We start from the raw sequence: 15,046 nt of genomic DNA on the forward strand, positions 1-15,046 counted from the left end.
ATTAGAATGCTGACATACTTTCATACACATACTGTGTCAAACTGTATAATAATTAACTCAAATTTACTTTTCATATCTATATTAAAACTGTACCAAATGTCTGCATTACTGCCTATAATTCATTTAAATTTATTTCATTTTATTTTTGAATTTAGTTGATATTATCCACTATAATATCACATAAATAATTCAAAGTTACATTTACCATAAAATGTATTATTTTTCTTAGTCTATAATAATTTACTTATATCTCCATATTTCTTTATAATTTATAGCTATAATTTTTATTTTTTTCAGGGTTAATAGTAAATTACTTCATAAGAAGAAGTAAATGCAAATTAAGTCTGTATTTATGATCTAGTAGTTTCTCTCTCTCTCTCATATATATATATATATATATATATATATATATATATATATATATATATAGTTAACTACACTGAAGTCACTTTCAGTATTTAAATAACATTTTCCCCAAAACAATCATCATAAAATTGTGAACTACTCTCATATCTTACAAACATGATATGTTTCTTGCAAAAGAAAATTATCACAATAGTTTTTTTAAGTACATTAATAAATTCAAAGAACAATGGCACTTTAAGAAATATTTCCAGAATTCTTCCCAAAATAGTTTTTATAAGGACATGTTATATTTATTACAAGACTTCTTATAATTGTTATTCAAGCTGTGGGCCAAAAAAGAAACTTCAGAAAGTTGTATATGATTGAAAACCCACCTCCCAGCAAGCTCAGAGGCATTCAGGAAGATTTCCAAGTTGCCTAATTATATTCTACCTCCTACATCAGATGGGGAATTGAAGTATCCATTTTGCCTATTGCCCAGCAGTGTCCTGTACTATTTATTGCTGAGAATACTAGTATGAAATAAAGGCACTAGGTAGACCTTAAAAATGTCATTCTTTGGAAAGAAAAAAAAATGTAGGCATTAAAATCTACAGGTGCCAGGAGTGTGCTCTTTAGCATTCTTTACAATCAGAAATTAACATTTTTCTAATATAAATATATTAGTGAAGTAACCTCAGTTTTTCTTATAATTGAGTTATATGGAAAAGGGATATAGAGAAGGGAAATTGGAAACACAATGTTCCACTATATTATATTATTAGAGAACCATGAACTGAAAAATTAGTACGGAGCTGAATTTTAAAAAGGTTTGGCATCAGAATAAAAACTGTATCATAAAATGTATGATTATCTACTGAGTGAATAGAGAGATCTGTTGAGTAGGAAAATGTTAAAGCTTAATGAGGACTTATTTTATAAACAATGAAACTACCTCTGGAAAAAAAAAAACAATTTACCTATATCAGATGGCAGGAAAATGACAATCTGGAAACTGAAACAAAGAAACCCTGTTGCAACTACCACATAATAATACTATTCTACTAAAGTCTATTTTTATGAACTAGGAAAAACAACGACAGCATGATAAGAAATCCATGGGTTATAAAAATGGATTTTTCTTATGTATCTTATTCTACGTATAGCTATAGAGAATATCAAGCTTATTTTATGTTTTCTAAATAAAGATTTCATGTATGTTAAGTGTGTTGGTATGCATTTGCATGCAAGTGTGAAGGTAGGTTTGTAATGGAAGAAATATAGTATTAAAGAATAATTTCAAACATAGGGTATATGCACAAGAACTATTTCTAGGAACTTACAAAAAAATGCTTTTAATCCTCTCAGAAGTTTACTACATCAGAACACTCAGGGGCTGGGCTCGGTCGGAACTCTAGGAGTGAGGCTCAGTCAGGTGTAGGTGTACATAGCTCCTTATGTGATACTGATGTACAGTATAACCCTACTCAGTATGACTTTCCTGATTAGTAACTCAAGCGTTTACATTCATAGAGAGGCAGAATCTCATGGAAACAAAGATTACTCCAGATCCTCTGATAGTGGAAAGAAGGGGAAGTGACTAGACAAAGAACATGTATGAATGACCCACAAACATGAACAGCAGTGTGGGAATTGACTGTGCGAGTGGAGGAGAAGGGCAATGGGGGAAAAATGGGACAACTGTAATAGAATGACAATGAAAATAATTAAATATAAAAATTAAAATTTATATTAAATTAAAATTATTTTGACTATCAAGAATTATAGTTTTTTAAATCTATATGACTGCATAAAAAAATAAACCTCTGTCATTTTTACTGTCTATATTTTACTAATTTTACTATGGGTTAAGTCCCTGATTTTATTATACCATCCCCTAATCTGAATAAGTTTGTTATTTAATAATTAATTTATTCATTTCATTGCCAGGGAAAAGATTCACTAATGCATAGCACATCAAATGAAAAGATTTTCATTTAGACACTAATGATCTTGAAAATCATGTTAGAAAATTTCAAGCGATTGGAATTCTCTCATTTGGAGTTTAAAACTTTCCATTTTCTATATCTCCTGATTTCTGAAATGGCTACCCATTTTTGTAACTTCCACTCTTATGATACTTTCACTCATATTAAGCAATATGTCTAGTTAAACTGTACATATGACTGTCTTTAAAATATGTGTACATATCATCAAATTATTCATTATAACATTTTACTGATTTCATTTGTTTTTTACACTATCGTTTTCTCCATGACCTTTGTCCTTGTGGTGTGTGTGTGTGCGTGTGTGTGTGTGCGTGTGTGAGTGTGTGAGTGTGTGTGTGTGGTGTGCTAATAAGTCTTAGAATCAGGTACTGAAAATTTCCCATAATTGAATCCCTGGTAAAGAGGCACAAATAAAATTCTTCATAAAAGTAATAAAAATACAACTGTAAAAACTGCCCAAAAGTATAACTACTTAAAAAGCTATATAAAAATGCTTATAGACTGCCCTTCATTCTTAAAAACAATGTTATAAATATGCCATCATATTTTACTTTTTACTTCACTGGAGATTTTATAATAAAGTACAGATACTTGAAACTCTGCAGACTCTTTTTAAATGAATAATTGAGGATTTCTTGATCTCATTTTGGTAATTTCTATTTAAGAAGAAAGAGTGGGTTGAAAATCTTAATTTTTTTGCTATAATATAAAGGTGCTGCTAATTATACCATTATGCATATGTTAACTGTCTTTTTAAAAATCAGAATCTAAGCAATTTTCATCAGCCTACAGCGAATTGAGAGGCGATAGCCTGATGAGAGTAGTCATAAACCAATACAGAGGCACATGAGAAGAATAAGTTGAATTGGGTCTGTGAAAGTGCAACAAAAATATGCCAAAACTATATTTATAGCCTTGTAAAAGTTCACTTACGCATTATAAGATGATATTCAGAGTATGAAAATTGCATATTTCAAAATCTCATCTTCATAAAGAAAAGACTGATGATTGTAAATATGCTTTGATTCCATTTCTCCTCTTAAATTGTATGTACCATGAAGCAGGAAACTTTCTTTTATTACTCATGCATTCTTTGTGCCTAGAATAGTACATGCCATTATAACATTCCTCAATAATATTTGCTGATATTTGTTCAAGGAATTTTTGCAACTAATAAAGAAAATGTCAGTTGCATAAATTCCATCACTTTAAAGATTATTTTGCTGATTACATTTACAAAATCTTTTAAGAAGTCATATTTGCTTTAGAATTTTTAAAAAAGTTTAATATATTCTTCATTTTATATATATAATGATCTAAGAATTTTTAGTGAAGATTTTCATGTGATGTGAAAATTTCAATCCATTGTCTTCTGCCTTCCATTAAAAGTGGTTTAAGTAAATCATTTTTAAAACAAGAAGTTTCCTTAGGTTCAGAGCTCTACATACACAAAAAAGAATAACAGCCCAGGGCACAAAATAATATAATAATGAATGCAGTAGTATAACAATAAATATGTAAATGCTGAGATATTTAAATTGTTATAAAATTTAAAACATCATATTTTATTCAGGTAGTAATATGAAAGAACCGTTTATATTTATTTAAGCTAGAAATTCCTTTAAACTTGGTATTTTAGGCTTCATAAACATTTTAAGTAAGTATCGTCCAGATCATAGTGCCTAAATTCATGGAAGAATGGTCCTAATTTCTACACAATTAAAATAGAAATAAACGTCTTGGTACAATATGATTTCAATTTAATGCAAAAAAATTAATGTAGACTATTCATTCTTGTATTAAAACTTTTTAAAATCATAAATTTTAATTTAAATTCATCTTGTTATTTGAACAAAGCAGAATAGACATAAAATACTAAAGTTAAATTTGAATCTGTAAGCTTGTTATCTTTGACACTGAGACACATTTTTCAAATGAATGTAAAACAGCACAAAGTCTTCCTAGTTTAATAATAAAGTTTTGAACTTATCACAGGACAAGGCTTGAATTTCATATTTTCCTTTAGAAACAAAATAAATAGTTTTTGAAATTATTCACCAGGTTTATTTACTGATTTCATTGGCATCATTGTGAAAGGACCATTTTGTGTTAAGGACCGAAGTGAAATGAGTTTGCTATTATAATTTGTGAAGTCATTAGCCATTTATTAATAATGAAACATATTACTTTACTGGAGAGAAGTGCTTGCCCACAAATAGGAGGATGGAAAATGGGTTCTATTATAACTGAAGTATCTTTAAATGTGCTCAACTCCTCAAAATTTCATAGCTAAACATGCATCACATTAATTCAAATGATGTTTGACACAAAAGCAGTGTTTTAAAAGTATGGTCTGTACACCAGTGAAGGTGTACATGCTGATTTTAGTCATTAATTTGAAAATATAATTATTTTATAGTTTTACATTTATTTGAGTGTGTATTTAAAAATATAACATATAATTGTACTCTGGATTTCACTGGTATTTTTGTTTAGGATAATAATAAATGGAAAACGAATTTAATTTAAAGAAAAAGTTTGGTTTATAACAGTCTAGGCAGCACATGAGTATAGAAAAAAGACAAAGCTGATTTAAGTTTGAGAAATTCTAGTTTAAAATAGTTATAACTGATAATATACATTTCAAGTATTTCCTATTCAATGCAGAATGAGATTAATTTCTAGTGGCGGTAGGCTTATAATTCAGTATGCAGGAAAAGTATAGCTGGAATAAAATAAGAGAATCTGTATCTTAAGAGCAGATAAATGACACATGTAAGATGTCATCCACAAGGCAATAGTATAAGCACTTTATTATATAAAACACTCTATTCACATAGATGAAATTGCTTATAGTTATGTTTGTCATTTTGTAAGAATTCTATAGGCAAAAGAAGTCCCTGTAGAAGTTTCTACTTCCATTTAACCTTAAAATGACAAGTAAGAAAAAAAGTTTTAAATACTTAAAACAAACCAGTTTTATCATATGACTATGAAACTATATTTTTAAATTTTATGAAAAACAACTGATTCTTAAGTAACCTTGCTTTGTGGTGCACACCCTGGGTTCCCTTTAAAATGACCAGTCTGGGTACTCCTTGGAAGGTGGAAGAGTCTATTCCAAATCGATATTTATTGCTGTATAATATGGGAGGTGTGAAAAGGCACAACAAGAGGCAAAAAATGACTCGCTTCCTAAGAGAAAAGAGTTCAGGAAATTACAAGAAGATAGACCTAGGAGGAAGGATGGAAGAAGATGATGATGTAAAAAATCTGTAATGTTTCTCGTCCTGATGTTGTGTCCCCCAGGAAGGCAGACCAGTGTTTGTCATTTAAGAGTAACTTGAGAATTTATCCTCAACCAGAAGTTAGAACCCTCATCAGCACTGCCTGGAGGGGTGAAGAGTAACACTGAAAATACAGTGATAAGGGGAAATTCAAATGCAGATTCTCAACACTGTCATCTTCAAAGAGGAATGCAATATGTAGTTACATAAATGTAAGAGAATTCACATCTGAGTCATTAAATCGATATTGTTAGGTAATATCGTAAACTCCCATATATAGTTACATCACATAAGAACAATCTACAGCAACTATAACAACATTCTATTTTACTTGTGCATAACATTATTGATACATTACATATGACTGTGCTCAATGAAATTTTAGTCTGGTTCCTTTTGGGGGCAGTGGATGTCGACACAGAACTAATACAATCGTTTTCTCATGTATAAAGTATCGAAAGACTGGATACCTCCAAGGACAAACTTTTTAAGTTGTGCAATTTGTATCTGGGATATTTTTATCTGTCTCTCATTTCATTTTCAGAAACTTTTTCAAGGTAGGTCTTATTATTACCCAGATTTAGGCATACAGAAACTAAAATCAGACATGAGAAGGCACGTGGTAAGTAACACACCAAAGTGACACAGTTAGGATTAAACATTGACCTGTGTGACACCTGATGCCTTTCCCATACTAATCTATCAATACCTACAATATTTTTATTGGTTCTAGAAAAAGAGAAGAAAGGTGAGAGAGAGAGACAGAGAGAGGGAGACACTGGTTTATTGTTTCACTTACTTATACATTCATTGGTTGATTTTTGTATATGCCCTGATGAACATATTTACTGAATCAATAGTCCTATTTGGGGTTGAAGTTATAAATAATCATATTTTAGGATGAAGTTTTTAGTTTGAACCATATTACACTAATAATATTTCACTACCTATGACCTACATTTAACAATTTTATCAAAACTTAAACATTATATGCATGATGAGAAGTTTAATTTGTTTTGTATTTCTCTGGCCCCTATCATGTGCCCAGTAATCTGCTATGAGCATTTTTCTTTGAAAGGATTAGTTGTTAAGTTTTATGTGACTTAAAGTAAGAGAATGGATTTCTAAACTATGGACTGAAGATCATCCATATTAATACCAACTGATGAGTTCATAAAATATGCATCACTAAGTCTTCTGCTAGACATACTAAAGGAACATCTGGGAGTGGATTCTAAAACTGGCATTCTAACAGGCTCTCCAAGTGATCCTTATGGCAAATGCAGTCTCCTGTTACTCTTCAAGACAGAGATCTCAATATACTCTGTGATAGTTAATGTTTAATGAGACTTTAGCTATCAGATTGTATGGAGTCTATAAACAATGAGAGTTTACTCAGAATATGAGAAGTAAGATAAACTATGTTTCAAAAATTATGTAATATGACAAAGAAAAATAAAATGTATTGAGTATTTACAGTATGCTAAGTAAATTAACATGCATTTTACAAAGCACCCCTCACTTCCTGGTATTAACAAGGAAAATTACCACTATTACCCCAATTTCATTTTTTACATTTTTATTAAACCCTTTTTTATTTGTATTCTATTAGTTGTCCCAATGGTTCCCCCTTTGCCCTTCTCCGTCAAGTCCATCCCCAATCCCACAGTCACTTCACACAACATTGTCCATGTCTGTGTGTCATTCACACATGTTCTTTGTCTAGTCCCTTCCCCTTCTTTCACCATTATCCCCCTCTCCCCTCCCTTCTGGTCACTTTCAGTCTGTTCCATGTTTCCATGCCTGTGGTCCTATAGTGCTCACTAGTTTATTTTGTTCATTAGATTCCTCTCATAGGTGAGATCATATGGTATTTGTCTTTCACTGACTGGCTTATTTCACTTTGCATACTATTCTCTAGTTCCATCCATGCTGTAGCAAAAGGTAGGAGCTCCTTCTTTCTTTCTGCTGCGTAGTATTCCATTGTATAAACGTACCACAGTTTTTTGATCCACTCATCTACAGATGGGCACTTAGGCTGTTGCCAACACTTGGCATTGTATGTTCAGAGTGGGGCATAGGTTCTTTTAAATTGGTGATTCAGGATTCATAGGGCATATTCCCTGCAGAGAAATCATTGGGTCAAAAGGCAGTTCCATTTTTAGTTTTTAAAGAAAATTCCATTCTGTATTCCACAGTGACTGCAGCAGCCTGCATTCACATCAACAGGGCACTAGGGCTTCCTTTTCTCTGCATCCTTGCATCCTGGGCAGCACCAGAACTTGTTTGTTGATTCGTTAATGATGGCCATTCTGACAGGTGTGAAATAATATCTCATTGTGGTTTTAATTTGCATCTCTCTGGGGCTAGTGATGTTGAGCATCTTTTCATATATATATAGGCCATCTGTATGTCCTCCTTGGAGAACTGCTTATTCAGATCCTTTCCGATTTCTTTAATTGGATTGTTTTTCTTCTGGTGTTGAGTAGTATGAGTTCTTTATACATTTTGGAGATCAAACCCTTGTACAATGTATCATTGGCAAATATGTTCTCCCACAGAGTCACTTCCCTTTCATTCTGATGATGGTTTCTCTAGTTGTGCAGAAGTTTTTTAGTTTGAAAGATAAAGAACCCATCTTAAAAAGAGTTCAGATAATATTGCCAAAGCTGAAGCATTATAAACAGCAGGGTTAAATTTCAAAATTGGATTATCTTCCTTGAAAGCTCAACAGTCATTCAGTTTCTGAATTTTGGCTGTTGAAGAAACTAGGATGTTAAGAGGAAAAAGGCTTAACATCCATAAAATAAAATGGGGATCTTAAAATAATTTTGAAGAAATATCATGATAGTAAGTGAATATAGCAGTCTTAATTGCTTTATCCATTGGCTAAAAGTTATTTGGGGGAAAAAACATTTTGGTTTCTAAGTTGTTTTGTAACAAATAAATAAAATGAAAGATAAAAATATATCTTTCTTTGGTGTCAGTTGTTACTTCTCTTTCATTCCTGATTTTATTATTGGGGTCCTTTCTCTTTTTTCCTTGATGAGTTTGGTTAAAGATTTGTCAATCTTGTTTATCTTTTCAAAGAACCAGCTCTTGGATTCATTGATCTTCTGTGTCATTTTTTAGACTCTATTTTATTTATTTATGTTCTTATCTTTATCATTTCCTTCATCTATTCACTTTGGGCTTTGATTATTATTCTTTTTCAAGTTCCTTCAAGTGTAGAGTTGTTGTTTATTTGATCATTTTCTTTTCTTTTCTTTCTTTCTTTTCTTTTTTTTTTGAGATAGGCCTGTAACATTAAAAACTGTCCTCTTAGGATTGTTTTCCCAGAATCCCACAGATTTTGGATTGTTTTGTCCTCATTAACATTTGTTTCAAAGTATTTTGATTTATTCCTTGATCTTGTTGTTGACCCATGTATTGTTTAATAACATGTTAGCTTAAATGTCTTTGTGTGTTTTTCAGTGTTCTTGTGATTGATTTGTAGTTTCATAGCACTGTGATCAGAGGAGATGCTTAATATGATTTCAGTTCTTCTAAAATTTATTGAGCAGAGATATAATGAATACATCAAAGAAATACAAAAAAATGTAAGAAAATATTATGAACTATATGCCAACAAATTGGACAACCTTGGAGAAGTATGTAAATTCCTAGAAACATGCAATCTTACAAAACTAAATCAGGAAGAATCAGAGAATCTGAATAAACAGATGACATCTAGTGAAATTGAAGCTGTAAACAAAAAACTCCCAACAAACAAAAGCCCTGGAGTGGATGGCCTCACTGGTGAATTTTACAAAACACTCTAAGAAAAACTAACACCTCTCCTTAAACTATTTAATAAAATTTAAGAGAAGGGAAGGCTCCTGAACTCATTTTATGAGGCCAGTAGTGTCCTAATTCAAAAATCAAATAAAGACACTACCAAGAAAGAAAATTATAGGTCAATGTTCCTGACGAATATGTACACTAATATCCTCAAAAAAATATTAGCAAACCAAATACAGCAATTCATCAAAAAGATCATATGCCATGATCAAGTGGGATTTATTCTGGGAATGCAAGGTTGGTACCACATTTGAAAATCAATAACTGTCTTAGCCACAGCAATGAGACAAGAAGAAATAGAAGGTATATGAATTGGAAAGGAAGAATTAAAACTGTCATTATTTGCAGATGACAGAATACTGTACATAGAAAACCTCAAAGATCCCACCAAGAAAATACTAGAACTGATAAATGAATTCAGCAAAGTAGAAGGATACAAAATTAATATCCAGAAATCACATGTATTTTATATGTCATTAATGAACTAATAGAAAGGGAAATTCAGAAAACAACCCCATTCACAGTTGCTATAAAAAGAATAAAATACCTAAGAATAAACCTAACCAAGTATATAAAAGACCTGTACTTGGAAAATTATAAGGTACTGGAGCAAGAAAGAGACAAAGATACAAATAAGAGGAAGCACATATCATGTTCATGAATAGGAAGAATTAACATTATTAAAATGTCCATACTACCCAATGCAATTATAGATTCAGTGTAACTCCTAGGAGGATTCCAATGATGTGTTTCACAGAGTAATTTCAAAAATATATATGGAACCACAAAAGGCCCCACACAGCAACAGCAATCCTGAGAAAGAAGAAAAGGTTGAAGGAATCACACTACGTAATATGAAACTATACGATAAGGCCATAGTAATCAAAACTTCATGGCACTTGCATAAAAGCAGACACATAGATTGATGGAACAGAAATAAACTCACACCTTTATAATCAATTAATATTCAACAGAGGAAGGAAGCACATACAATGGGCTTAAGACTGTTTATTCAATAGTGTTGAAAAAATTGGAAACAGATACATGCATAAAAGTGAAACTAAACCACATTCTTACACCACACACAAGAACAAATTTAAAATTGATCAAAGATTTAAATGTTAAACCAGATACCAAAATATCCTAGAAGAAAACATAGGCAGCAAAACATCAGACATTGCTTGTATCAATATTTTATCAGTAATATCTCCCTAGGCAAGGGAAACAAAACAAATAAACAAATGGACAATATCAAACTACAAGTTTTGAACAGCAAAATAAATTATCAACAAAATAAAAAGACAACCCACTGAATGGGAGAACACATTCGCCAATACATCTGATAAGGGATTAATACCCAAAATTTATAAAGAACTTAAAAAACTCAGGACCAAAAAAGCAAACGACCCAATTAAAAAATGGGCAAAGGATCAGAATAGACACTTCTCCAAAGAGGACATACAGATGGCTAATAGACATATGAAAAGATGCTCATCACTAATCACCAGAGAAATGCAAATTAAAAGTACAATGAGATACCATCTCACACCTGTTAGAATGGCCATTATCAATAAATCAACAAACAAGTGCTGGCGAGGATGTGGAGAAAGGGAACCCTAGTGCACTGTTGGTGGGAACACAGACCGGTGTAGCCACTGTGGAAAGCAGTATGGAAATAACTCAAAAATTAAAAATTAAACCACCTTTTGACCTAGTGATCCTACTTTTGGGAATATATCCTAAGGAACCCCAAACACTAATTCTAAAGAATGTAAGCATCCCTATATTCATTGAAGAGTTATTTACAATCACCAAGATATGGAAGCAGCCCAAGTGTCCATCAGTAGATGAGTGGATAAAACAACCATGGCATATTCACACAATAAAATGCTACTTGGCTATAAAAAGAGAAAGTTTTACCCTTTGAGACAGTATGGATAGACCTGGAGAAAATTATGCTAAGTGAAATAAATCAGTCAGAGAAAGACAAATACTATACAGTTTCAATCACATGCGAAATCTAATGAACAAACTGAACTAACAAGAAAAATTGGTGCAGACTCACAGATGGAGAGCAGGCTGACAGCTAGTGGTGGGGGGAGGTGAGGTGGTGGAGGGATTGAGCAGAAAGGAAAAGCACTCATGGACGTGGGCAACAGGGTGGTGATTGCTGAGGGGGGGCATGTAAGGGGACTAAATGGTAATGAAAAAATACAATAAATATTAAATAAGACTATTTCTACTTTAATAGATATAGTCCTTTGCAAACAAACACTAGTTAATTATTTTTCACAGTTACTATGGAAGAAGTTTTTTTTGTTTGTTTTTTATAGTTTTGGGTGGCCTGGGGCATACAGATGGGAGAATAAAATATCAGGTCCTCAGTTACTTGATGATTTTGTACTGATAAAATAACTGAATGCAATACATCTCTCATTCTTGGTATATAGTAAAGAAACTTCTTTTAAATAAAGAATAAAAGCTACCTTTGAGAAGAGACACTTTAGGAATTTTACAGTAGACAGAAAAACAATAAAAGTATGAGTTAGTAATATGAAGGTACAATTAATAAGAGCTTACAAGCATGAAAACCATACTCGAATAACCTCATCTAAAGAAATGTGCTAAATCACATGAAAGCATTTGCCTATGGTTTTCTATATCTAATTGTTTTTTGACATTTTAAAACATTTTCATTGAAATATAATTCCTTTCAGACTCGCCAACTGTGCCATAAGAATACCTATGATTTTCTGTTAAGAAAAACATTAAAGAAAACTATATTGTTTCTCTGGGTTTCTAGAAAATGATAAGTAACACTCACATTTAAAATTTTTATTTTCAATTTGTATATACAAAATAACTATTGATTACCAAAGATACATATTCTCTTGAATATGTCATGATGAGGACAAAATAGGCAAAGAAGGGTGATATGTGTGAAAATCCATTCTTTCAAAAGACAAATTGTAAATAGACAGGGAGTGACCTGAGTTAGCTTGTTGTTTAAAATGATATAATGAGTTGTAATAGAAACTGTATTTTGGATAAATTGATTTCAATTTTTTCTGCTATCGATGTTGGAAAGTCAAAGCTACTTATATTTTAGAAATAGTCTTTTGGATAAATTGATTTAAATAAATGAAAGCGGCTTAAAGGAAGTTTGTCTTTAACATTGAGAAAATAAATGGCATTTACCAGCTTCTTGTTATAATTTTTACATCCATGAAAATGCCAGTCTATCATATGATTAATTCCCTATCTTTTTCTTTATATTTCACTTCTCTCTATGCTTGGATTTTAATATGAGTAATTTTGAAAAATAACTGTATGCATTCTGGTGAAAGGGCACCGATTTAGTTTTGTACTTATGTGTCTTATTAGACTCTAAATTACATGAAAGTAGAAACCTACTGTTGTACCGCGCAAAGACAACCTAAGAGTAAAGAGGAAAATGACAACCAGACTTTGGTAAATTTAAATTACTTTCATCTTCACAGCAGAGGGTGGAGGAATTAAAATAGTCACACAATATTATACAGATTCAATATATACCAGAAGTCAATTAGGCAAACTTAAAAATACCAGCAAGCTAAGGTTTTATGGTTTAACAGAAAAAGTCTTTAAATATTACACTTTGACTTTTTCTTCTCTGATTTTAGTTTTAGACTGACTATGGTAGAGTTACCATGTTAAAAAAAGAAATCGCTTATTGCATTCTTGTAAGTCCCTTGGTAAATTGAAGTTCAATGTGAGATACAATAGCATGCAAAACGCTGAAAAAATACAATGATATTGAAATCCACTATGTATTTTGCTGTTACCTTATCGCCTTCAGAGAATGTGATTCCATCCATGGCTCTTTTCCAAGTGATTTCTGGAATCGGCTCCCCTTCCGCTTCACATGTAAGTGTGACTTGACCATTCTCATATGTAGTTTCATTTTTAAGCTGTATTATGTGAGGCTGTACTGTAAAGAATATATACATTACTCAAACTGTATTGGAGGAAAACCCATGAGGGGCTTTAAGTCAACATTAGTGTAGTATGGAATTAACTTTATAGCAGTTACAGTAGCATGCGTTTCCTTCAAGTGGTGCCAACAGAATTGCAGAAAACAGGCAAAAAACTCAGAAAACAATCCACATCTATTATCATTATAAAATAATTTAGAGTCTTACCTACCAACATACAAATTATAATTCCTTTCCAAATTTTTCCAGTTTAAGATATGCTTTATTATGCATTTCTTCTCTTAAACCACTAATTAAATTTCTTCTTTTAAAACCACATGTGTAAGTGCGTATGGGGCAGAGGCAGAAAGGCATCCACTTAGTAAAGATTTTCTCTTAAAACAATTTCAACAAAGAGAAAAGATGATGGCTCTATCCTGACTATGTAGCACATATAAATATATACAGTATTTAAAATATATATGAAATAAAGATACATAAATTGTCTTTATTTATATTATACTAGCTGCTTTATTTTGACCTCAGTTTATCTTAACAGTATTATTGGGCATTGTAGTTAACTAAAGTACTTCTTCACAATTATGAATTCTTTAAAAAGAAAAACATTATATCTACTAATTTAAATAATCTTAATATTAAAAATTATGTCCATCTACAAATTTACATAGCACCACAGAGCTTTATATTTGTAAAGTCTGTATTATCTGCGTTGATTACATTATTAATTGTTGGGACATAAAAGGGATAAAACCCAGTATTTGTTATTTAAAAAAAAGACAAGTAACAGGTATTTTAAAAACTTTAAATGCAATTAAATAGATTGTTTTTAATCTTAGAAAATTAGATTCCTGATATCAGAAATAAAGTATATGTAATGAAATATAGTATACATAATTTTTAACAATTCAGTGTTTACTCCGTCTTAATGGACTTAGTGGCATCATATATATATATACATATATACTACACACACACATGATTTTGTGTCAAACACAATATAGATTTGTTGTTCAGTGTTACTATACAAAAGTGATTAAAACAATGAGGTATATCATATATTTCACACATTATTTTCTATTTGAAAATGTGAAAATATTGAAAATTTACTTATACCTGTTCTTACTCACTGCCACTCTATTAATAATAAGTAAATAAACAATACTTACTATGATCCCATTAAGGTAGATTGAGAATATTACCCTTAGGAATTATCTCAGACACTATAATTTAATTAATTAAATTTTCATACTGAGTCACATTTATTTAATGTGGTAGTTTTTTGGTTTTTTTTAAATCCTCACTTAAGGATATGTTCACTGATTTTTAGAGAGAGAAAGGTCCAAAGGAAGGGAGGGGGGAGAGAGAGAGAGAGAGAGAGAGAGAGAGATCAATTGTTTGCCTCTCCTACGTGCTTCCACCAGAATCAAACATAACAACCTAGGTATGTTCCCTGTCCTGTGTATGGGACAACACTTAACCAACTAAGCCACCTGGCCAGGACTAATACTGTAGGTTTTAAAGAGACTGTTTTCTTTAAGTGGGAGATACTGTTGAAACAAATTATTGACTTGCTATAATTTCTAATAAATTT

The 15,046-nt window shown here is 31.4% G+C and overlaps 1 protein-coding gene across 1 annotated transcript in view; it reads right to left on the reverse strand.

The window, feature by feature from the left end:
• NCAM2 (neural cell adhesion molecule 2) overlaps nt 1–15,046 on the reverse strand; it is a 421,403-nt gene that overhangs the window by 120,218 nt on the left and 286,139 nt on the right. Inside the window, exon 8 of the mRNA XM_090270318.1 lies at nt 13,306–13,451. Coding sequence (XP_090126444.1) covers nt 13,306–13,451 — 146 coding nt within the window. The remainder of the gene's footprint in view (nt 1–13,305; nt 13,452–15,046) is intronic.

The sequence above is a fragment of the Furipterus horrens genome, unplaced genomic scaffold (assembly GCF_987537825.1).
Source record: "Furipterus horrens unplaced genomic scaffold, mFurHor1.1.pri manual_scaffold_1, whole genome shotgun sequence".
NCBI lineage: Eukaryota > Metazoa > Chordata > Mammalia > Chiroptera > Furipteridae > Furipterus > Furipterus horrens.